Here is a 23,913-nt window from a genome sequence, read left to right on the forward strand (position 1 = left end):
AGTTAGTAAAAATTCTACAAATCGATAACTTTCCTCTCCGTTGGTCTTACCCATAAGTTTACAATGATGGGCAGAACAAGTAACCCACATTATTTGGACTGTAGATACTTTTTCTCCGGGATTCTTCAATATACTCAGTAACTAGGATTTGTGTACTAAAGAAGCCTTCTAAATTAGAAGTAACACAACCAACTGTAAAGAAACACAAGACTCATTTGTATCATCAAGATAAATTCTAGATCACAGAAGTGCAAGTGATTTGGGGGCTATCTCTTCCATTTGGCATAATAAACACAGACAAATGAGTCTCTTCTCACTTTTAATAGATAACAATTTAATCCTCTAATCTTGGAGACAGCAATGTACAGCTCATAAACTACATCCAGCCTGCCCAGGTTTTGTCTTCAGCTTGCAAAATCTATTCCATTTTCCCCACGGCCTGTGCCTTCACTGCTTATCTCAAAACTAAATTGATTAGATGAGGCCACGGGCCATATCTTACCTAGCTCACCTCTGATAAAGAGATCGATCCACCCCACTAATCAAAAGATATGGAAGTTAAAGTGGCAGTGATATCATATTGGCCAACTCCAGATTCAACCAGATTGTAATTTCAGGAAGAACATATTTCACACTTTCCTCAATTATTTACTCCAGTTTTGGTTATCTGATCAGAACTTATTATACAACTCAACACAATGTGCAGTGACCATGTTCCTTGTTACAACTAGGTTCAAAAGTATAGTACATGAGCGCCTGTTTACAAATCAGTTATCATTGGATAACAGTCTATGAACTCATATCAACTTCCAATTTGTTTAAATACTCTAGGAAAGACTAGCAGTTAGCCTTAACTAAAGGAGAGCTAAGGGCACAATCCTAACTAGATAAGCAGCTGCCTCCGAACTCAGAGGCGACCGCCTATCCAAAGCAAGGCAGGAGAGACATAGGGTGGGGGGATCGTTCCCTCTGCGCCTGTCCTGCCTTGCTCTTTTTTGCTAGACAGCCATTTTCGGGGGGGGGGCGGTGACCGGGAGAGGAAGCTGCCATACAACACATTGGATGTGTCCTACGTGCAGCTCCACTCTCCCAGCCCTACCCCTTTTCAGTCACTCTGCACTCCTCTTACGAGCACGGAGGACAGGGCTTCTCCACGCTGCCTCAGAGGCAGTGCGGAGGGGGGCAGTCAGTTTTCTGGGAACCAACCTCGAAGCAGAGCTCCGAGGTCGGTTCCCGGAAATGAGCATATCTTATGGCCCTCTAGACAGTGTCTAGTGGCCACAGGATTGCTCCCTTATTCTCTTGGTAGTATTAGTAGCTTCTAGATTCATTGCAGCAGAGTCATACCTGAAGGACAGAGTTCCCTATTACAGGGGTGGGGTCGGACTTCAACTCCCAGCATTCCTGACCACTGGCCATGTTGGCAGAGGCGCATGGGAGTTGGAAGACCAAAACATATGGAGATCTACCTTCTGCCCACCCCTGCCTTATTAAAAACACAAGTCGGGACCATTGCATAATCACGGGGGGGTTGTGGAGGAATAAAGCAAAATATAAATTCTAAAGTGCAACAGCACTACAGTGTTCATCCATTCATCCAAAACCCAGGTGATGCTGTCTGATATAGGACTTAGAACTGTGGTATAAGCTTTACCAAGGTTCAATACATCATTCCAGCCAAACTGAGGACTTAGAAAAAATGCTCTAATTTCAGTTTGGGTAGGTTAACAGATTCAGTCAAATGCGTATTTATTCCCAATTAAGTCCCAGTGCGTTCAGTAGGGTTAACTCGCAAGTACGTGCACAACAATCACAGCCTTAGGCTGCAATGCAATGCACACTTACCTGGAAGAAAGCCTGGCTGAATGCACTGGGCCTTAATTCCAAGGAAATGCGCACTGGATTGCCCTGTAAGAGGACAATCCTAAGTGTATTTACTCAGAAGTGGGTCCCAGTGTGTTCAATGGGATTTACTCCTGAATAAGTTTAGGATTGCAGCCAAAGGGTGTAATTGGACATACTGGGACTTACTTCTAAATAGATATGGACAGGATCAGCTGTTAGGCTGCAGTCCTGTGCAGAGTTAGGTGAACTTAACACCGGTTTCTAGTGGTATAGCCCAGGGGTTCTGAAACTGTCTATCCCAGGGCCCGCTTGAAAGAGTTGAAAATGACCGAGGGCCACCAGTCACAAAATACTGACAGGTGGAGGCAGAGTTTTGCATAGTCAGCTGGCAATTGCTGGCAATTATTTTATATTGATATCTAATCCCTCTTTGATGCAGAGAGTCACTGGGTCCTGACCCAATTTGAGAAACACTGGCTTAGCCCAATGCTGCATAGGATCAGGTTGCCCAGCTGCAACCCTGTGCAATTTTATTAGAAACCCGAGTACTCCTGGGCATCTGAGGAAACATGCCAAAGACTGTGTTGCAAGCCTGCTGTCTAATGCACACTTACTTAGGAGACAGCCCCACTGAACTCAGTGGGTCTTAATTCTGAGCATACCTGCACAGAATCAGCCTGCACACCAAGCAAAACCCTACTTATTTATTTATTATTTATTTATTGCATTTATACCCCGCCTTTTTTCCTCTTGCAAGGAACCCAAGGCGGCTTACATGATCCTCCTCCTCTCCCTTTTATCCTCACAACAACAACCCTGTGAGGTAGGTTGGGCTGAGAGTCTGTGACTGGCCCAAAGTCACCCAGTGAGCTTCCATGGCCGAGTGGGGACTAGAACCCGGATCTCTGGGCTCCCAGTCCAACACTCTAGCCACTACGCCACACTGGCTCCTACTGAAAAGCATCTTCAAACAGTGTTTTGAAACCATCACATAAAGAAGAATGAAGCTTTATACATAGATCTTACATTTGTATGTGATAAAGGGCTGCACAGTATTTCCCTTCATGTACATTGTATTGTTTACCTAGACTTACAGTCTTCTCTATGTCTCAGGATTCTGGATTGATTCAACAAAAATTTTTGATTTAAAACTGCCTTGGTGATTGAAAGAGTTCCCAAGGGATCTCCTGGAAAGTGCAGAGGCAATACACCAAAGTGAACACCTAACCCAGCATTGAATCCATTCAGAAGCCAGTGCATGTACCCCCATTCAGTCAATTACAAATAGGTCTGTGCATCCTCCATCTAGCACACTGGCTTATGTTTAGAGCAATTCAAGAAACAGAACCAACACTTCGATCAGTAAAAAGGATGTTCCAAGGTGTATATTTGTCCCCCTCAGGAAAGGACATGTTATATTCCCTTCCCTTATTATTATAAGAATAATAGTTTAGCTACCCTGTCCCTGTCACTCCTCTTCCATAGGAGTTCAGAGACGGAGCAACAACTGGAGCTCAACACTAAGGACACAATCCTATACATGTTTAGACAGAAAAAAGTCCTACAACTCCCAGCAATCCCCAGCCAGCATGGTTGGCTGGGGAATGCTGGGAGTTGTAGGACTTTTTTTCTGTCTAAACATGCATAGGACTGTGCCTTAAGTTAACTAGGAAGACACATCTTTTAGGTGAAAGCTTATGGGTTCAGCAACTCTAGATTGGCAATTCAATTTGGAATTTTCCTCACCATTCAGTTAAAAAAAGAAGTCACGATCTACTGTTCCTTGTTTACTAAAGATGTGTTTCAGTTGAGAAACCTATTCCCTTCCAGAGTTGTTTTGTTCTTGTTTTTTTAAACCAAGCAAGGGTTGTAACTTGAAATTCTTGACCAGTAATATCCCACATGCCATTCCAGGAAATACCAGAATGGCTTTTAAATCCATGTGCATAGCTCTCTGTGCGTTTGTTCATTTCCCTCAAAAGCCAACGGGAGGACTAATCAATATCTAGCAACCCAGCTGTGACTGGGCACATAAAGAGAAATCAAGAAAATAAATCCCATCAATGATCTCTATAATTTAACATTTGGGTCAGAGAGCAGCAGCTGGGATCAGTTCCAAATGGGGTAGTCGCATGAGATAGGTTTTTGTCTGTCGTGCTAACCCTTAAACACGGAGAGATCACGCTCACAAGCCTTTGCATTTCAGCTGGATTATCGGTTACAGCCGCAACTCCACGGTGTAGGCATACCTCAGATACAGAACGAACAACATTCTTGCCATGCCCTTCACCTGCGAAGTCAGTCAAAACAGCCACTTGGAACTAGTCAGCAAGTAATAATGCTTCTTTAGGTAGGGTTCAAAATGGGCATTCTTCCATTGCAATCCTTGTCTATTCAGAAGTAAATCCCACTGAGTTCAATGGGGTTTACTCCTAGGTAAATGGGTACAGGACTGCAGCCTTCATCTCTTCGTCTGTCGGGTAAAGCATCCCTAAAGCAGAGGCCAGGGGTGGAGACGAAATCCCCAGCGACAACTGCTATCCAAGCCCCAACGCATGGAAGAAAAATAACACGATCTTCACACCATTTAAAATAAATTTTAAAAGGGGTACAGCATAGGAAATATTCATTCCACAGGCTTAAAGTCCATTTTTAAGAGGATTGGTTAGGTGATTGAGTGACAGCAATGAATAGTCCCAAATAGTATCAGAAGGATCTGGCGGGAAAGAGAAATCGAATACGAGTTCTAAAATATTCAGCTGAGGAAGGGAGAGAGAAATCAGAAGAAATCCTACGTTCTGCTGTTGGGAGGCGGAGTGAAGGCAAAGATGAGAAATTCCACATTCATCACTCAACATCTAACGTCCTTTGTTGTTCACCTTTGGTGGAGAGGATGGAAGCAGCTTTTCCTCCTCCCCAAACAGGTTCGTAAGTTCTCTAACTGATCATACATCACCCTGCTTGCTTCCTTGGGTAATCCAGACACTTTTGTACTCCATTAAACCCGAAAACAAAAACACCGCTACTCGAAGTAGGTTACTATCCAGATTAAAACAAAAACACCACACACACACACCACATTCAACCGCGCGCTGGTGCCTCTCGCAATTTACACGAAAGATGGCAGTTCCGCCTCGACTGAAACCCTGCGCCAAAATATGTGTTTTTAAACAACCATGAGATTGCTTAGTCTGCGCTTCTTTTTAGGACGCGGAGCGAGTGGACAGGCGAGCCTTTTAGAGATGCTGTTTAATAGATATACATTGTTTAAGGAGTCTGCAACACGATATTCTGAGAAGCCACTAATCTTTTTTACCAATTCATGGTAGCCAATTTAAAATACATACATAGAAAAGAAAAGTGGGGGAAAGCCACCGCTCACCCCTGTTTCTTTACTCCACATTTTAAAACCCACACGGTGCCCAAATGACACTTTAGGGGCGAGGGAGGGAAGAGAGGAGGAGGAGGAGGAGAAAGAGAGTGGAGATGGAAGCAAGGCAATCTCTCTCTCGAAACATGAGCCAGCATCCACTCGGGGAGTAAGCAGGCGAATGCAGAACTGCCCGGATCAAAGCGAGGGACGAGGCTGGGAGCGCGAAGGGCAACGGGGGGTGTGGACGGCCGGCTCCGCGGGTCCCCCCACCCTTTCCGCCTGCTTTCAAACTGCGGCCACACAGACAGAACAGCCCCGCGCAGGGCAAACGGGGCGCCAAGCGCCGAAGGGACCCCGCGCGGAGATCTCACTCACCCACTCCGTATTTCTCGTGCTCTGTAGGAATCCACATGCTAAACAGCGGGCGGCTCTTGGTCCCCCTCTTCCAACCAACGCCAGGAGCGGCTGCAGCTCCTCTCCGGCTCAGGGCGGCGGCCAACAAATCCCCCTTGACCAGCGCTACAGCCGCTGCTCCTCAGGCTCCAGCGGAGAAGTCATTGTTCTGATTGACTAAACCCAGATCACGCTCTGGGACAGTCCACGCTAGCCCCGCCCCCTTCTCCGCCCCGCCCCCCGCCTTCAGCATTTCAAAGCATGATGGGAAGCGTAGTCTTCGTCCTCCGTGAAAGCCGCGCCTCCTCTCCGCGCCGTTCTTTTTTGCGGAGCCCGCTGGTAAAACAAAAGACGCCCCGCTCCCGACATGCTTTGCGTCCCGGGGAGGGGGAAGCCGGGGAGGCGCCTCCTGCTCTCCGATTGGTCCGGACGCGGTTCCGAGGCTTGCGTAGAAGTCATCTCGGCTCTGGCCGCACACCTGGCGGCATGGCAGCTTCGCGAGGGGTGGCGGAAGCGAGGCGGAGCGGTGAGTCCCGTCCCCTCTCCCGGAGTGACTCCCCCCCATTCGTGAGGCTGGCGGTGTTGCCTCATCTTCCTGCTCGTTTTGTGCCGAGCGTTTTCCGTGCCGTGGCTTTCCTCAGCGCGTGAGCTCTCTCCGGCGCAATAGAGAAATGCCTGGCGAAGTTGGCAGGCCGCGAGAGGGGAAGGGGTTGTTGTGGTTGTTTGTTCGCTCAGTCCCTTCCGACTCTTGGTGACTGCATGGACCGGCCCGCGCCAGAGCTTCCTGTCAGCCGTTGCCACCCCTAGCTCCCCCAAGGTAGAGTCCGTCACCTCCAGAATATCATCTATCCATCCACCTTGCCCTTGGTCGGCCCCTCTTCCTTTTGTCTTCCACTTTCCCTAGCATCAGCATCTTCTCCAGGGTATCCTGTCTTCTCATGATGTGGCCAAAGTACTTCAGTTTTGCCTTTAATATCCTTCCCTCAAGTGAGCAGTCTGGCTTTATTTCCTGGAGTATGGACTGGTTTGATCTTCTTGCAGTCCAAGGCACTCTCAGAATTTTCCTCCAGCACCACAGTTCAAAAGCATCTATCTTCCTCCGCTCAGCCTTTCTTATGGTCCAGCTCTCGCAGCCATAGGTTACTACGGGGTGAGGAGAAGGGTGGAGAAGGGGAATGACACCGTGTTTCCTTTGCCATGCTTGCTGCATGTTGCTACAGCAGCCTCCCCTGAGCTGTTGCCCTCCAGGGCATCTTTGACTACAAACGCCCTGGCCACGGTGGCTGTACTGACACACGCTCCTTTAATTTTGTGATTTTCCCAGTTGATCGGGCTGTGAGAATTACATGGAACCTTGTGGAGGGTAGAGTTAAGATATACACATGCAACCTTTAGAGGGAAGTTAAGGATTTATTGAAGGACAGACATCAGGTGAACAAACACAAATCCCAAACTGAACAAAGAAATTGCAATATACTCAAGGAGTTGCATGCTCGTTGGTTACAAACTTAGTTACCCAAATGGGGTGCGTAGAGGGAGTAATCCTACTGGGATAGGCAGCCGCCTCCAAACTCGGAGGCGACCGCCTATCCAATGCAGGGCAGGAGAAGCACAGAGGGGATCGTCCCCACCACACTTCAGCCGCCCTGCATTTGCAGCTAGCCGCTGGAAGACGGAGCAGGGGAAGCGGCTGTCAGACAACACATTGGATGTGTCATACTGGCATTTCCGCCTTCCCCACTCTAGAACACCCCCTGGAATGCCCAGTTTTCACTGCTCTTCCGAGCGCGGGGTCATTCTGAGCTGCCTGTGAGGCAGCGTGGGAAGGGGGAAAGTTGGTTCTCAGGGAACCGACATATCCTATGGCCGTCTAGCTGCTGACTAGTGGCCATAGGATTGCTCCCTAAATGACTAAATATACAGTTAGGATGCAATTCTAACTAGATAGGCGGCAGCCTCTGAACTTGGAAGCGACCACCTATCCAAAGCAAGGCAGGAGAGGCACAGGGGGGATCATTCCCGCTGCGCCTCTCCGGCCTTGCTCTTTTTTTGCCAGACAGCTGTTTTCGGCTGTCTAGCAGCAGGGGAGCCAACCATGAGAGGAAGCTGCTGTATGACACATTGGATGTCTTGTCCACATAGCTCCACTCTCCCTGTCCCAGAACACCCCCCCAGCCACACCTGTTTTCAGTCGCTCTGTGCTCCTTTTATGAGTGTGGAGGACGGGGCTTCTCCACACTGCCTTGGAAGCGGCACAGACGAGAGGGGAGGTCAGTTTTCCGAGAACCAACTTCGAAGCACAGGCTTCAAGGTTGGTTCCCAGAGACGAGCATATCCTATGGCCCTCCAGACCGTGTCTAGTGGCCGTTGGATTCCTCCCTTAGTATCTGTTTGTTACATAGCTTCCTTCAGCCAAACTCAAGCCAGAGCCTGCTGACTGTGTGAAAACATCCAAAACAGCCAGTATGACAGTGCAAATATAACTGCACCTTATCTATGCCCTGGACGGTAAAATCCTATTCCCTGAATTCTACCCAACACATACTCACTGCACACTATCAAGCACTTGGCCAGAGCACTTGACACGTGTCCCGTGGATCAAGGGTACTGTTGGTATGTGCGCATACAGCGATCCAGATGGACCCACACCCCTCCTGAACACTGGCAGGCTCAGGGGTTTTATACTCTTTTTCCTTCGTTGGGGCCTGTGGCATCAAAGAGGGGCTTGAAATGTTGTTTGTTGATAATGCATCACGTCCCAAACTCCAATATTGATGGTTGTTACTGACGGATTGATAACATCCTCCTGACTCCCAAACATCTCTCAGAGCTGTTTCTGTGGTCATAAAGTACTGTCCTTTTTTATTAAAACATCTGCTAATGCCCCTCTTTATTGGCCCATTTTTATTTTTTGTAACTGATATTTTGGCAATCTTCAGCACATACCAAGGCACCTTCATTTGGCCTTCCTGAAATAAAACCATTCATTCCACATTCACACTCTCCCCTTTCCTGACCTGGCCTAGAATGTTTCATATGGATATAACACAGAATTTTTGACATGTTAACCTTTTACCATTTCATGATGTTCTCCACTGACAATTAAATGTTTGAGGTAAAATGGTACATTGGGGATATTTACAATTCAAGTTGTATTCAAGGTCAAGCTTTGCATACATCCTTTTAGTTTCTCACCGCATATTTCAACATGAGATCAAGAATTCATTATGGCATCTGAAGTCTACAACGTACTGGGAGCAGGGAGAGGAGTTATAGAGGGAAGCAACCGTTATTGACAAAAGTTAAGTAAAGATCCTTCTCCGGGAGCCCCCGCCGAAGGAAGTGAGGTGGGTGGCTCCCAGGAAGAGGGCCTTTTCTGTTGCAGTACCCCAGCTGTGGAATGAGCTCCTTAGGGAGGTTCACCTGGCACCTCCATTGTAGTCCTTCCAGCGCCAGGTAAAAGAACCTTTTTATTCTCCCAGTATTTTAGTTTCCTAATCTTTTAGCTCTGGTGTTTTCAATTTGTATTTTAAACCTCTGCATTGCTGCTAGGTTTTATTCTGGTTGTACTGTTATTTTGTGGTTTTAAGCTTTCTTATTTTATATTGTTGTGCTTTGTGGTTTTAGTTTTGTGAACCGCCCAGAGAGCGTTGACTACTGGGCAGTATAGAAATGAAATAAATAAAGGTGGATTTAAGGAATGAGAGAGAAATTAATAAAAGTGATAAGATATTAAAAGTAAGATATAAACTTAATTACCCAAGGGAAATATATGTGGATATAAGGAAATATAGGGAAGACAACATGAAGAAATAGGAAAAATAAAATCTGTCAGTCCCCCTCTTAGTCCATAGGAAACTCAGATCTTTAGAGCTATGAAAGGCCACAGTTTCACATTCTAGGTGACTGCCTCTAAGATGCTATCACTTGGACTGGACAGCTCTTTACACAGCAGCAACAGAGCATTGCCAACAAGACTAAACTCACTCTAAAACTTGCATAAATAAATCAGTATTTATTTATTTATTGTATGGCACATTTACATCGCATCACAATAAAACATAGAGCATAATAAATATGAAATGTAAAATATAAAATATAGACAGGAATATTACAAATGTATGTCTAGGTTACAGATATAGTTTTTTTACTTCAGTTGTCACAGCCAGGAAATCAACAAAGTCTCCATTGTAGGCTCGATTTTGACGCTCTGTCACTATATGTTGGATAGTTTGTTTTTCAGCCCCACAATCACAATTTGATGATGTTGTTTTGCCCCATTTATAAAGGGCATCTGCACATCTACCATGACCCATGCAAATTCGGTTCAAGGTTGTCCATATCGCACGGGGCTGGTCACATCCAGGTGGTTTTTTCAAGATGCAGGGCAAGCTTCGGCATTGTGGAGGGCAGTTTCCTAGCCAATGTTGTTTCCACGTGTTGTAGATATTGAAATCATCTTCTAGAAGAGCTTTAGCGGTAGAAATGGCTGGATGTCTTGATCTTAACCTGTTTCGCTCCAAGTAGGTTACGTCATTTAATATTGGTAGCCCAATCCAACTAGACGGAAGTAACATGCTTCCACCTTTGTAACAGATCAGCAGGCAGAGAGCTCAATGTTCAGTTTAAGGGAAACTGGTTCAATCACAACATACATCCCAAATATCTTGGGGTCACACTGGCTAGGACACTTTCCTATAAAGAACACTTGATGAAGACTGCTGCCAAACTGAGTAGTAGAAGTAACATTCTACACAAACTATGTGGCACTAGCTGGGGCTCAACAGCGGATACGCTGAGAACGACTGCACTCAGTCTGGTTTACTCAGCAGCAGAGTGCTGTGCCCCAGTGTGGCTTAACAGTCTGCACACGAGAAAGATCGATACACAACTGCATGAGTCAATGCGTATTGTTAGTGGGATGATATGATCTACTCCCACATACTGGCTGCCTGTTTCGAGCCATATGCCACCTCCGGATGCAAGACGAAAGAGCGCCCTTTCTCAAGAATACCGGAAGATTATTGACAATCTCCAGCTACCAATATTAAATAAATTAGTAGTGGGTGCACATTTAAACATCTTGGCATTTGCTGTTGTATCTGAAATATACCTTTTTGATGGCTTACTGAGGACTCCACCTCTCAAACATTCTTGTGCATGACTCAGTCTCATATGCAGCTTTGTCACCATCCTTTGTCACTGGCTGCATCTCAGTTGCTGGTGCCCATTTTTCATCTACTGGGCTTACTGATGAAAAAGGGACAACTGACTTTGGAAATTTTTTAATTGGAATTGAAACAAATATGTCAGTATTGCCAAAGATGCCATGGGACTCCATGATTTTTCTGGATCTCTCGGCCAGACCTCTTTGTCTCACATCAGCTTTGATCATCTTGAATTTTTGGTTTAGGGATCACTGCAGCTGGGCACACCTGATATTCCAGGCTTTTGCTTCTGCAGCCTTGATGATCTCATCCATTAAGTTCTCCAAAATCTCTTGGATGTAGAGCACCAGGACCACTGTATGCTTCAGCATCTGTGAAAGAAGCTGGACAGTTGCCAAACCTGCTCTGGTGGTTACCGACTACTTTTTCTAACTGTCCCAGCTTGGAGTCTCATATGGACCCCTGCTGGAGATTTCATACATTCGCAGCCAAGTTCGCTCTGCCCCATAAAACTCCTGATCAGAGCATGCCTCTGACTTTCTGTAACATTACATGGAAAGGTATGAACTGAATTATATTGTCTTCACTCTATAATTCTTCTTCATTGTTGTTTCATCTAAGATTTTCTCACCTCTAGACAATAAGGGTGGAGGTCATCTTCAATATGAGACAGTGGCCACATATCTTGAATGGCAAAATGGTCTGTAGGTGGAACTTCTATAAAACTTGATGAAGTTGGTAGAGAGGTTAGTTCTGTAGATGTGAGGGTGGAGGGAATCGGATTGCTATAACCATCAGGGACCTAATCTAGCACATATTTGCATTACTATGAAATTTGTGGCTCCAACATTTTCCTGCAATAAGAAACCTTAAGACCCATCTTATCACAAAACTTCAAACACTCTCTACTACCCTCCCCCTCTTCTACCACAGCGAGTTCTTTATAACAGAATTTACCTTGTCTTGGGTACGTGTATTCAAGAATACCTTCAGCGTAGCATAAAACATAAGCCACCTGCACGTTTCTATAAAAGCCACGTGAGATCTTTGGTTTGAAGCAGCAAGAACAGTCACCTTGGGGTTTCTGCTATTACTGCTTATTCCCAAGGAGCATCAGAGAGAGAGGTGAGGGAACAGAGAAAGCATGAAAAAGATCTTCAGGCATTTTCACCTAACCCCTTCTCCCCCTTCTCCTACTCACCTCTCCCATTAGCCTCTCCTATGAGGGTGCAGGGAAATTCATTTTTGAGTGGGATGGTGGTATCCAAAGGATTCCACTTTCTTTTCCAATTAAATCTTGGGCCCCACATAATTACAGTATTATGAAAACAGTCTTCTACCCAGGGCAAGACAGGAGCTTTCCAGCAAGTTATTTCATTTCCCTTTTCTATGCGGACAATGCAGAAGGGCCACTCATAACCTTTGCTGCTTCCTTCTCTTCTCCAGACAATGATGTTTCTCCTAACATCGTGGAAAACCATATCTCTTGCACCAATATGTGGCGAATGTCTCTATGCAGGCCACCCCAGTCTGAGTATTCTCCTACCACTTTCCTTTCTGGATCCCCTAAGATGATTTCCCAAGAAGGCAGAGACATTCCTGATACACCGTCTAGGAAGGGGAATATGATTTCAATTGATTAGCATGTGCCCATTTTTTTTGTCTGTGAGCTGGAATAGGCGTACTACTGGGGGCACTTTTATGTGTACAAAGAAAGCATTAATAACCGTTAACAAGTGCTTTATGAATTCTTTTATTCCGTTTCACCCAGGCCTCCATTCAGAATAGTAAAAACAACAAAAGCATTTCACCCACCCACCCCATGTGCCTTTTCATGTATAAGCTTGGACACAAGAGCAGGCACCAGGATGAACAGTGCCTTGTCGCTTCACTTTCAAAGTCCAATACATGGGGAACAGGCTTCCCCAATCTGGGTTGCTCCAGATGTGTTGGACTACAACTCCCATGATCCCCCAGCCAGCAGGGAGTTGTCCATCACAACTGGAGGGCACCAGTTTGGGGAAGGCTGGTAAACACGAAAGGCATCATCCAGTGTAAATATAGGAAGGCAAATGCTTTCATGAAAAGCCTGTGGAATGACTCTGAGATGAAAGCTGGAGTAGTTTTTCAAAAACTCAGCCCTTAAGTCTAATAAAACTTTCACAAATATATTAATCCCACTTTAGCTCGCTACTACCCACCTGCCCATTGCTTAAAGTCTTCTTCAGAGGTGGTTCTCTATGTCCCACCACCAAGAGAGGCTAGGTTAGGGGGAACGTGGATTAGGGCCTTCTCTGTGGCAGTACCCTTCTCATAGAACTCTGTCCCTAAGGAAGTTTACACCCGCTCCTTCTTCATCTAGTTTTAAGTGGGTTGCTAAAACATTTTGTTCTGCATGGCTTTTTAGTACATCTCAGTCCTATACACACCAACTCAGTCAGAAGTAAGACTCATTGAGGTCAATGAGACTTGCTTCCAGGTAAGTATATATGGAATTGCAGACTAGATGTACTGGCTCTGCACTTGATCTTTAATTTTTTCTCTTTTAATTCTGCTGTGTTTGATATATGTGTGTTTTCTTTAAAAATTGCAATAATTGTAAGTCACCTTGGATGCCTATCTGGGCCAAAAGACTACTCTGTAATATAATATAATGTAATATAATATAATATAATATAATATAATATAATATAGCAGCAATAAAATACAAAGTAAAAACAGAAAAACCTTTGAAAGACACATGTATGTTTTTGTAAGTTTTTTCTAATAGTCCATGACGAATATGTAATGCTGGAACTGTACAACATACAAGTATTCAAAAAATGATCCATGGAAGAGAAAATCCTAGCTCTAGAAGTAGCAAGTCTTTTCTTTGAAATTGACAGATGTTGTTTAACATAGGCTGAAGTTGTTTTCATTAGTTTGTTTTGGTAGGTGTGTCTTTCAAGTTATTTTGTGAGTATAAGAGAGTGGTTAAAATATGTCATGGATAGCAAACTTGGTATTACATAATCTTGAGTATGTGCCCTTGGTGCAGCTTCTGAATAAGCCGGGCGTTAGTCTACTACCAAATAGCAGCGCTTTGATCTGATGCTCTTGCATCTGCAGTCAACTCATGTCACACTTGCCTGCAAATTGTAAAAAAGGCTGTGCAATGAACACTTGAGGCTTTGCAGAGGTTTTAATACAAATCCTCCCTTGGCAAACTGGGTCCTTAGGGTACCTGAAAAGATAACATCTTTTCTGTCTTCTCCATCTTCTGATGAGCTTAAGAGAACTCAAAACGATGAAGTACCTATTTAACAGAATGACATGAGGAGTAAATGGCAATGTGAAACCTGAAGTATGTTCAACAATCCTTAAGATATAGCATTTAAGTAAATTTGACACATGTTGATGTTTGTCCCTTGAAGAACAGTTCTTGCCCTTAGTGTTCCAGCTCTCTGTCTTCCTTTTAAGAACATAAGAACCACCATGCTGGATCAGACAAAAGGCCTATCTAGTCCAGAATTCTGTTTGCACAGTAACCAACCAAATGCCCAAGGGAAGCCCACAAGCAAAACATGAGTGCAACAGCAGCATTCCACTTGTGTGCCCCAGCAACTGGTGTATGGAGGCATATTGCCTCCAATACTGGAGGTAATATATAATCTTCGTAACTAGCAGCCATTGCTAGTTTTATCCTCCATGAATTGGTTTAATCTCCTTTTAAAGCTGACCATGTTGGTGGCCATCACTGCATCTTGTGGAAGGAAATTCCATAGTTTAACTATGTGGAGTATGGAGAAGTACTTACTTTAATCTGTCCTGAATCTCCCATCACTCAGCTTCATGGAATGGCCTGGGTTCTAATGTGAGAGAGGGAGATAAAGTTTTCCTTGTCCACTTTTTCCACACCTTGCATAATTTTATATATGTCTATCATGTCCCCCTGTCAGACAGACAGCTCCTGCCTTTCTTTGCAGTCAAACTTTCAAGTGCTATTTCCAGTCAATTATTTTTATTATGCAAACGACAAGCAAACAGGCATGGCCTCAGGCTACAGACAGAATCTGTTAGAGACAGGCTTTTCTAAGAGACTTTGCTTAATACAGGTAGTCACCTGGCTTAAGGCACCATGAAAGAGAGTTGTTACAAAACAGCTACTATGGACTTCCCTTCTCAACCCAAGTGGGCTACTAGGTCCTATGCTCAAGGTGGGTCTTTCTGGGGGTTGCCTCTTTGGCTGCCAGTCTTTTGGAGCGCCTCATGACCCTACGTTGCCCCTCCCTTTTCAACTGACAGGTCTCGCATTCCCATGCCCTTGTCCTCGTCTTTAGGAGCCTGCGGAATTGGAGGCCTTGGCCTGGCAGTCATCCAAATTATTAGGCTGCAGCTGTGCTTCATCGACTCTGGCACTGTTATTCTCGCCAGCCTCCTGCAACCTTGGTGCCTGAAGAACACTTTCTACCTCCCCCTCCCCCTCTGATTTGGAATCCGTTCCCATGTCTTCTTGGGGCACATCTGCAGTAGTGCTGGCCCCAATCCCTATACCCCCCTTTCTTGCCTTTTTTCTAAGCTAAACAGTCCCAGATACTGGAACCTTTCCTCATAGGGCAGTTGCTTCAGCCCCTTGATAGTTTTGGTTGCCCTTTTCTTCACCATTTCTAGGACTACAACATCATTTTTGAGGGGAGGTGATCGGAACTGTACATTGCATTCCAAGCATGATCACACCGTACATTGTATGAGGGCATTATGTTTTTGGAAGTTTTGTTCCCTATTCCTTTTCTAATTATGCCCAATATGGACTTTGCCTTTTTCACAGCAACATTTCACAGCAACCTGGGTCAACATTTTCATCAAGCTATCCTTGTAAGCAACATTTTATTCCCTGGATGTTGCTTCCAAGATGGTGGTATCTTAGAACCCTTTTCCATTATGCTTCTGAAGACTTCTGTAAAATCTTTCGTCTAGACCAGATCCTCATATATTTGAAGATGGTGATAAAGAAACAAGAAAACAAATTGCTTATGAATATTTACTTAGCAGAGATGCATAACAGCACCAGGCAGGGATGTGAGTTTCCTCAAAACGTTTGGTTTGGAAATTTTTTTCTATACAAATTAGGATCAACCCACAGTGACTGGACCTGGTTGGCAACCATTCACTCAAGGAATGGCTTCAAATTGTTAAGATCTTTGGGTCATTTCCTGGCTTGTGCCTTTTCAACATTGACTTGAAATGACAACTTTCCTACTAATAATCTTAGCCAGTGTTTTAGGAACTTTCCTGTAGTGCCGTTCTTTTAGAAGGATAATGATTACAAACAGGAGTGATTATGTCTGAAATAGTTTTACTAATTAAAGTCTAAGCACCAGTTATTATCACTACCAATACTGAGCTTCTTAAAATAGTAGATGTTAATTATACTAAATTAAAATCATACAAATAAATCTAAGTAAAACCTTTTAAAATTATCTGGTAACTGTACTAAGTATTATACATGTTTGGATGCAGGAGCAACTAATACCCACCACACTGGCTGGGAGGAAGACCCACTTCCCACATGCCATCCTTTCCTGTAAATTTAGTATATGTGTTCCAACATCTCCACTTTGGTTCCATGTCCATTATCCCTGGCCCACAAGACAACATCCATGAATTAGCTGGCATTATTTCTTCTGCTTCACCCTTTTTTCTAGCAATGTGCTAGAAGAATGATCAAGTAGCTGGCAATGACACCAACATCACCTTTGTTCCAGCATGGTTAGGAGTGGTATGTACATGTGTGCTCCATACAGCATCAAGATCCATAGCCCTTTGCACATTTTTCTTGACACCAGAAGGGTTGTCTGGAGAGAAGGGAATGCTCATGACCACCTGATTCTCCGAGAACCTCAGCTCCATTTCATATAGCCAATTCTTTCCCAACCTGGTGCCCTCCAGATGCTCTAGACTACAACACCTAACATACCAGACCATTGACCCTGCTGGCTAAGGGCTGATGGGAGTTGAAGTCTAAAACATCTGGAGGGTACCAAGTTGGGGACAGGTAACATAGGTTTAAAAATGGATGGGTTGTTGTGCATGAGCTGTAGAGAGCAGGCGCACTGCCTGCAGCGCACCCGCCTCTTCCGTCTTTACTTGCTAACTTACAATCAGTTTCTGCTGAGTGTGATGTCCAAACCCAGACCCCTGGGTTGTTTAGGGGCTAAACAATCCAGCAGTTAACAACAAACCATGGTTTGGATGTCATGCTCAGCATTGTCAGCAGGAGCCAATTCTGGGTTGCTAAGCCAATCGTGGGTTGCTGACTAAAAGTGGAAAAGGCAGGTGTGCTGCATGCAGCGCAACCATTCCTTCCTGCTTGTGCACAACAACCCACAGATCTTTTAACCAGTGGGTTGTCGTTGCATGCGAACCGGATCTAAGCCTTTCCTTTTGACAAATCAGATTCTGTGATGCGGTGACCACCAAGGTGGCCCTAATTCAGGCAAGCATGGAACACCCTCTCCAGGGCAGCCTGTTGGTCCATTTCATAAAAACATTTGTGTCCTTGGGCATCAAACAGCACAAGCTTTAGCATGCCTACTCAGAAATAAGTCATGTTGAATTTAGTGGGACTTACTCCCAGGTAAAGTCTGTAGGGTTGCAGCCTTGATATACAACAAAGAATCTTGCAGCATCTTAAAGGATAAGAAATTTATTGTGCTTAAGCTTTTGTGGACATTGTTCACTCCATCAGATGCACGAAGTGTTCCCCTCAAGTTGGCAGATTTATATACATATGCTTGTGCAGGTTTGTGGTGATAACACAGGCATCATTGCATTGGTGAGCTGATTAACACATGCAGTTTGAGTTTTTTAAAACCCTTGGTCTTTGTCCAAACCACAGCAAATAAAGGTGAATTTCTTGATTGATTATTCCTCAGCAATTCCATGTTGCAATCTGTCTTTGAAGTTCCGTTGTTCAAGAATAGTTCCCTTAAGGTCATTGACGGTGTTGTGGGAAGCTGAGGGTTTTTTTAATATTGCCATTTCTGATGTCAAATTTGTGTCCACTTATTCTTTCGTGCAGAGACTGGCCTGTTCATCCTATGTAGAATGTAGTAGGGCATTGCTGGCAAATAATAGCATATATCACGTTGGAAGATGAGCAGGTGTATGAACCCCCTGATGTTATAGTTGGCATTACTGGGCCCTGTAACAGTGTTGTCAGAGTAGATCTGGGGGCAGACTAGGGATCTGAGTTTGCTACAGGGTCTGATGTCTGTCTCTCTGTTATGAGGTTTGTTATTGCCAGTGAGTAACTTCTTTAGGTTGGGGAGCTGTCTGTAAGCAAATACAGGCCTGTCACCCAAGGCTCATGAGAGGGACGTTTGATTGTCCAGATGGGTTGATAGGCTGTAGATCACTGGTGGTATGTTGGACTGGTTTTAGCTGGGAACTGTAAGTGGCAACAAGTAGTGTTAATTGTTTTGTCTTCTGGGTCTGACCTGTAGTAGGTTATTTCTGGGTACCAGTCTAGCCCTGTTGATTTGTTTTTTTCACTTTTTGTTGGGTAGTAAAATCCTTAAGTTGTGAGACTCTGTCTGACAGGCCTGAAAAGATGTGACTTTATTGTAGCAGATAGAAAATGCCTGGTCAAGGCTCCTGAGGTGTGGTGTTGTTGTGTTTATATATAGATATAGATATAGATATACACACACACACACGTACGTTGAAATGTTACCACTACCATACATCTACTTTTGTGTGTGTGTGTGTTTTAAAAATAGCAGCAGCATGTTTTATTGGGGGTTTTATACCAGAGGAACTGTTATCTTCCCAGTTCTAAAACAACTAGTGTGTTGCAGCGATTCAAGGGATTGGGAGGGGGGTGATGGGGAGGAAATCTTCTTGTGGTTCTTAAATTTTACTGAAGCTTGCCAAAAGAGCCAAGTTTCAGAATGAGATGCCAGACTTGAAGCCGCTACCAATCTTGTTTCCTAATGAAGTAGAAACTACTCTTGTGAGCATTTGAACTAAAGGGCCGAGTTGCTAGAATTGCCACGATGAAACAAAGGCACTCAAGATTGGAATGAAGGAAGCATAATAGCATGCCAATAAAATAGCTGGCTGTATTCAAAGCTTTACTGACACAGAATTAAACAGGATCTATGCTACTTCAAATGAGGACCAAATCACTCGTGCAGAAAGACTACACTGTCTTATTCTGTTTTATCATTTGCTTTGAGAAACAAAGCTGGGGCTCCTTCCCCGTATTCTGTGTAATTTAAGGCACTTTGGAAAATCTAAAGTGAAATTTTCAAGCATAACCATATGTGGAGGTGAAGAATATAATGCAGTTGAGTAGGGTATCCCATAAATCTTGGTGGCCCCTATACAATGGTGCAGATAAGTAATTTGAGACTCTGGACTTGCTGACTGCAAAATGTGTTAAGCCAGCCCTGCTGCATTTGAGGAACCTCTTGCTCATTCTACTGAGTGGGACCCTGGATGTTTGCTCCAAACTCCTTCCCTATCATATTTAAATCCCATTTTTGTGCAGATTGTTTTTAGAACAAAGAATGCAAAAACAGAAGAAATTTATGAATGAACACACTATGCAAACATGGGTGATCATTGAAATAACACTGGTGTTAGAACTCTCATAACTCTGAGCACTTTAAAGAGTATGTATGAGGTGTCATGATCTCTGATGTAAGAGAAGCTAACTTCTGAGGACAGCACCTGAAATGTTACCTGCAGAAAACTGGGACCCTGCCATCTAGATCCTCTGGTATAAATGCAGGATCTTCCAAATTACTCATTCGTCCAGTATGTAGTCCTACATTAGCTTCTACATGCAGTGAGGGCTTTGTTGAGGAAGTGCTGAGGTCTAGTAATGAGCTCTTCTTGCAGGTTTCACTTCGATTAGAGACAAGGTTGGTTCATTGGTCAATAGAGCTTTCTCAGTAGCAGCTCAGACCTATGGCACTCCCTACCATCTGCCGGATCTGAGAGTTTGGCCCTTTCTAGCCTGCAGTTAAGATTTTCTTTCTTATGCTGGCTTTTAATTGTTCAACATGCTAGATTGTCTGTGGTCTTTTATTTAAATCACACCTGTTAAATCACATTAGTGGTATTATACTATCCGTATTGTTTTGGTGATTTTTCAGTCACATACTTACACCTTCACTTTGAGAATGTTTACACTGAAAAGTGGATTGTACATTTTCATATAAATGAATTAGCATTCCTCAGTGTTAATTGGTTTAGATAATAGGGTTGCGCTGTTGACTGTGCTGAGCATAGATACGTTCATCTTCCATATTTGGCACCATGGTTTTGTGTCAAGGGAAAAAATGTGAGATGCTAATAACTTTCTGAACTTGCGGGACTAGGAAAAGGAATACTTAAAAGTTGTGAGGAGCTCTTGTTCCAAAGCTGGCAATTTCCCAGGGGAGAAAAATAGTTTGCGATTGGAAGCAGTAAATACAGAGTTTTTCCCAAGTTCTCCCCCGAAACACATTTTTTTTTAACTGATCAACCTAATTGGGGGTAAAAAATAAAAACATGGAACTGCAGCTATTTTCTTGAACATGCCTCTTTGTCAGTGTCCAAATATTTATGTATAGAACAAATGTTGGTTGTGTGAGTCAGTTTAAAATTGGAATAACAAGATTGATCTCTCTGTTATATATCCTGTTATAGAATGTTTCTTGGCAGTTTTAACCTGGACTGATGATAGTCCACAACTCTTATCTTAAAACTTTCCAGGGAGTTTTTCACAAGTAGGATTGTGTGTATCTGTTTAATAGAACCTAAAATATGAATTTTGCTTCTATAATAAAAACTTGAATACCTTTGGGGGGTTTTGCACATAAGTGTTAATAATTATCAGTTATATTGCAAATTACGTTCCAGTCTTCATTAACAATGAGAAGGCTTGGAGAAAAAATTGAGGGAAAACAGAAAAAGTCAGGGGAAATGTTTTTTCCAAAAATCTCTGGAAAAAAATGAATTTTGTTTTTTAAGTTTTCTGGGTTTCCCCATTCCCCCCCCCCCAAGCCTTCACATCTCTAGACAGAATTTTGTTAATGCTTTGTGTTTTACATATGGAGAACCAAGCTGAGGGACTGACTTGTCTAGGGGCAAGCAGGCCATAGTGGGAGTAGATCTTGAGACTGGTTCTGTCCTGCAGAACTTGGTATTCCCGTGCACTTCCTTATTATTTGACGCCTGTAAATATATTTCTGAATGTAATGAAACTAAAACATTATCTAATCGATTTACAGTCCATGTAATGAAGTAGTCCTAATAACAAAAGATGATTGAAGATACTAATGATGAAATAGGACTAAACCATTTTCCCTATGGTGAAAAAAGAATTTTTTTTTCTGCTGGGCAGTAAGATCTAGGTATTCACCCTGATCACGTGCTAACCCCGTGGTGTGGTGTGCATATAGTGCTCTTCATGCTATGACTGTCAGAGCTATATAAAATCCATTCTTGTTGCTTTTAAAAGGCTTCTAGGATAGTTTCACTGGAACTCATATATGTGTGATCCTTCTCACACTTTCTCTTTGTACATTCTATCTGCTAAGTTACCTCCTCATGCATATAAGAAATGGTGTATTACTGCATTGTTCTTTTTAAAAAGACTTCTGCAGTGACATGAACTCACTAGTATATTATGGAAAAAATATCTTGTTTTAAGCCTGGCCTAATTTGGGCTGCTTTCTTCCAACTGTTAAGATTTCTGTTCATCTGTTTCCTATTTCTTCCATTCACTTATATTCCAACGCCTCCACTGTGGTACCCATAGCAACACTTGTTAATGCTAATGAAACTGCAGCATCTAAAGCTTCCTTGCTGAACCAACGCTGTTAAATGTGGCTGTTAAACACAGTTGTATTTCTAACTGACTTAGGTTCAGCGGTACCTGCTTGGAGCAAAACTCTGAGATGACAAGATTGGTAACTTGCTGCTCTTCTTTAACCTACCCAATTATGCATTTATGCAGTGAAGCCTTGTATTTTCGGGAAGATCGATATATAGCTCTTGTAAAATTGACCCAGTTAAGCTGTAGCATGAAGTAATCTTTTGAAGTATGACACTTGCATTCAGTGGATCACCGCAGAATACTGAGGCTGATTGATCTGTGGGATGTGTTGTCTCAGAACACGTGGATGCTTTGGCTAATTGCCATGTAGCAGTAATAGCATGTTAATGAGTGAAGTAATAGACAAATGATTCCCTTGAGCTGAACAAAATGGTAATTCAGTTTATTAGGAGGATCTAAAACATTTCACAGGATGTTCACCAATCTGATTCATTTATTGGGAATTTACTTTTTCAAATTTTAAGGCCGAAACCCCATTGCCTCTATAACACTAGGTAACACTGTTTGGATTAGCTCTGCAACCAGCTTTGATATGGAAGAATCTTTTTCATACCTAGAAAAACCAAGTTCATGGCATCACATGAAAAAAGATTGCAAACTAACTCGGTAATATGAACTCAACTTACACCCTATACCTACTGCCCGGATGCCTAAAAGTTTGATTGTAAAACCTGCAATCATGAGGGAGGGGCTATGGCTCAGTGGTAGAGTATGTGCTTTGGACACAAAAGGTCCCAGGTTCAGTTCCCAGCATCTCCAGATAGGGCTAGGAAAGAATCCTGCCTGAAACCCTGGAGAGCCGCTAACTGTCAGTGTCGACAATACTGAGCTAGATGGACCAATGAGCTGACTCAGTATAAGGCAGCTTCCGGTGTTCCTATGGTGCCAGTCCGCCTTACAAGAGCTCTGCACACATTTAGATTTATTTATTTATTTTTATTTATTGCATTTATATCCCACCTTTTTTCCTCTTGCAAGGAACCCTAGGCGGTTTACATTCTCTTCTCCAATTTATCCTCACAACAACAACCCTGTGAGGTAGGTTGGGCTGAGAGTCTGTGACTGGCCCAAAAGTCACCCAGTGAGCTTCCATGGCCGAGTGGGGACTAGAATCCGGATCTCCTGGCTCCCAGTCCTGCACTGTCACCACTACACCATGCTGGCTCTCTAGATGTATTCTGTGGAGTTGATGCACAATGAGGCAGCAGAATCATGCTTCCTATCTTTGTACATTGGACAAAACATCAGACGCCGACTCATATAGCGTCTAACATGCGTAGGTCAGAAATGCACAATCTTTACCACCTGAAAGATAAGGACTGCACATAATTGGGACTATGTGTATTGGATTCAATACATATACATATCAGTAGATGGTGTGTCCAATGCACAGAATTCAGGTGGGCGCAGAGGCAGGACAGACAGATGCAATCTCAAGTGGTTTTCCACACTTTCCCCTACAGATCACTGCTTAGCCATATTTATATGCACACACACACGCACAGGCCCAAATTAATTTATAATTATATATTATAGTCACAAATTAATTAATAATTATATAATATAGGCACAATATATATAGGATCAAATTAATATATAATATAGGCAAAAATTAATGTGTCCGTTATACTGCAATACACAGATGTTCTTACCTATTAGTACAGAGCTTGGCTTAGCAGGTGTGTGCAAAAGTATAACAGAGCTAGCTGTTCTTTTCTGTTTCGTGTTTTATAGAGCCTGTAGATTTGGGAAAGTTATATTGTAGACTTACAAGGTGGACTGATTTAATGATGGCAGCCCTAATTCAAAATGTTGGCGAAAAACATTCCCCACACCACTTCAGAGGCCAATATCTTGGGAGATAATGTATTTATATATTTAATGTATATTTTGCCTTGTCTCTAGAAATGGTGCTCAAGGTGGCTGCTAATAATAAAATACAGTTTAAAAACAAAATCTGCATTAAAATATAACATAAAAAGAAATCCACTAAAACACAACAATAAATGAAATACACAGAATGATTCTAGAGGTCACCTGATGTCTATACCTGCTGATGGACTGTGTTGCTAGTACGTTTGCTGGCAGTCACTATTTCCCCATTTTTAATAAAGTTTTGATGTACCTGCATTTCGTACAGGTGTGCAGCACACACACAGTATTTTAAGGAAACTTATCACAAGGTAAATACTATGGAACCCCTCTATTTTGGCCTTTGCTGATGTGTAGCATGCACACTATTTTTAGTATCACTTTAGAATTTT

General features: G+C 43.3%; 2 protein-coding genes across 2 annotated transcripts in view; one reads left to right on the forward strand and one right to left on the reverse strand.

Annotated features, from left to right (window-relative positions):
* Positions 1–6,004, reverse strand: part of DOCK4 (dedicator of cytokinesis 4) — a 343,934-nt gene extending 337,930 nt beyond the window's left edge. Inside the window, exon 1 of the mRNA XM_084810752.1 lies at positions 5,594–6,004. Coding sequence (XP_084666878.1) covers positions 5,594–5,630 — 37 coding nt within the window. The 5' untranslated portion in view covers positions 5,631–6,004. The remainder of the gene's footprint in view (positions 1–5,593) is intronic.
* ZNF277 (zinc finger protein 277) overlaps positions 5,879–23,913 on the forward strand; it is a 57,963-nt gene continuing 39,928 nt past the window's right edge. Inside the window, exon 1 of the mRNA XM_084810757.1 lies at positions 5,879–6,137. Within this exon, the coding sequence (XP_084666883.1) occupies positions 6,098–6,137 (40 nt within the window). The 5' untranslated portion in view covers positions 5,879–6,097. The remainder of the gene's footprint in view (positions 6,138–23,913) is intronic.

This window comes from Heloderma suspectum, chromosome 7, assembly GCF_057233095.1.
Source record: "Heloderma suspectum isolate Gila_16-S chromosome 7, 16-S_ref, whole genome shotgun sequence".
Classification (NCBI taxonomy): Eukaryota; Metazoa; Chordata; class Lepidosauria; order Squamata; family Helodermatidae; genus Heloderma; species Heloderma suspectum.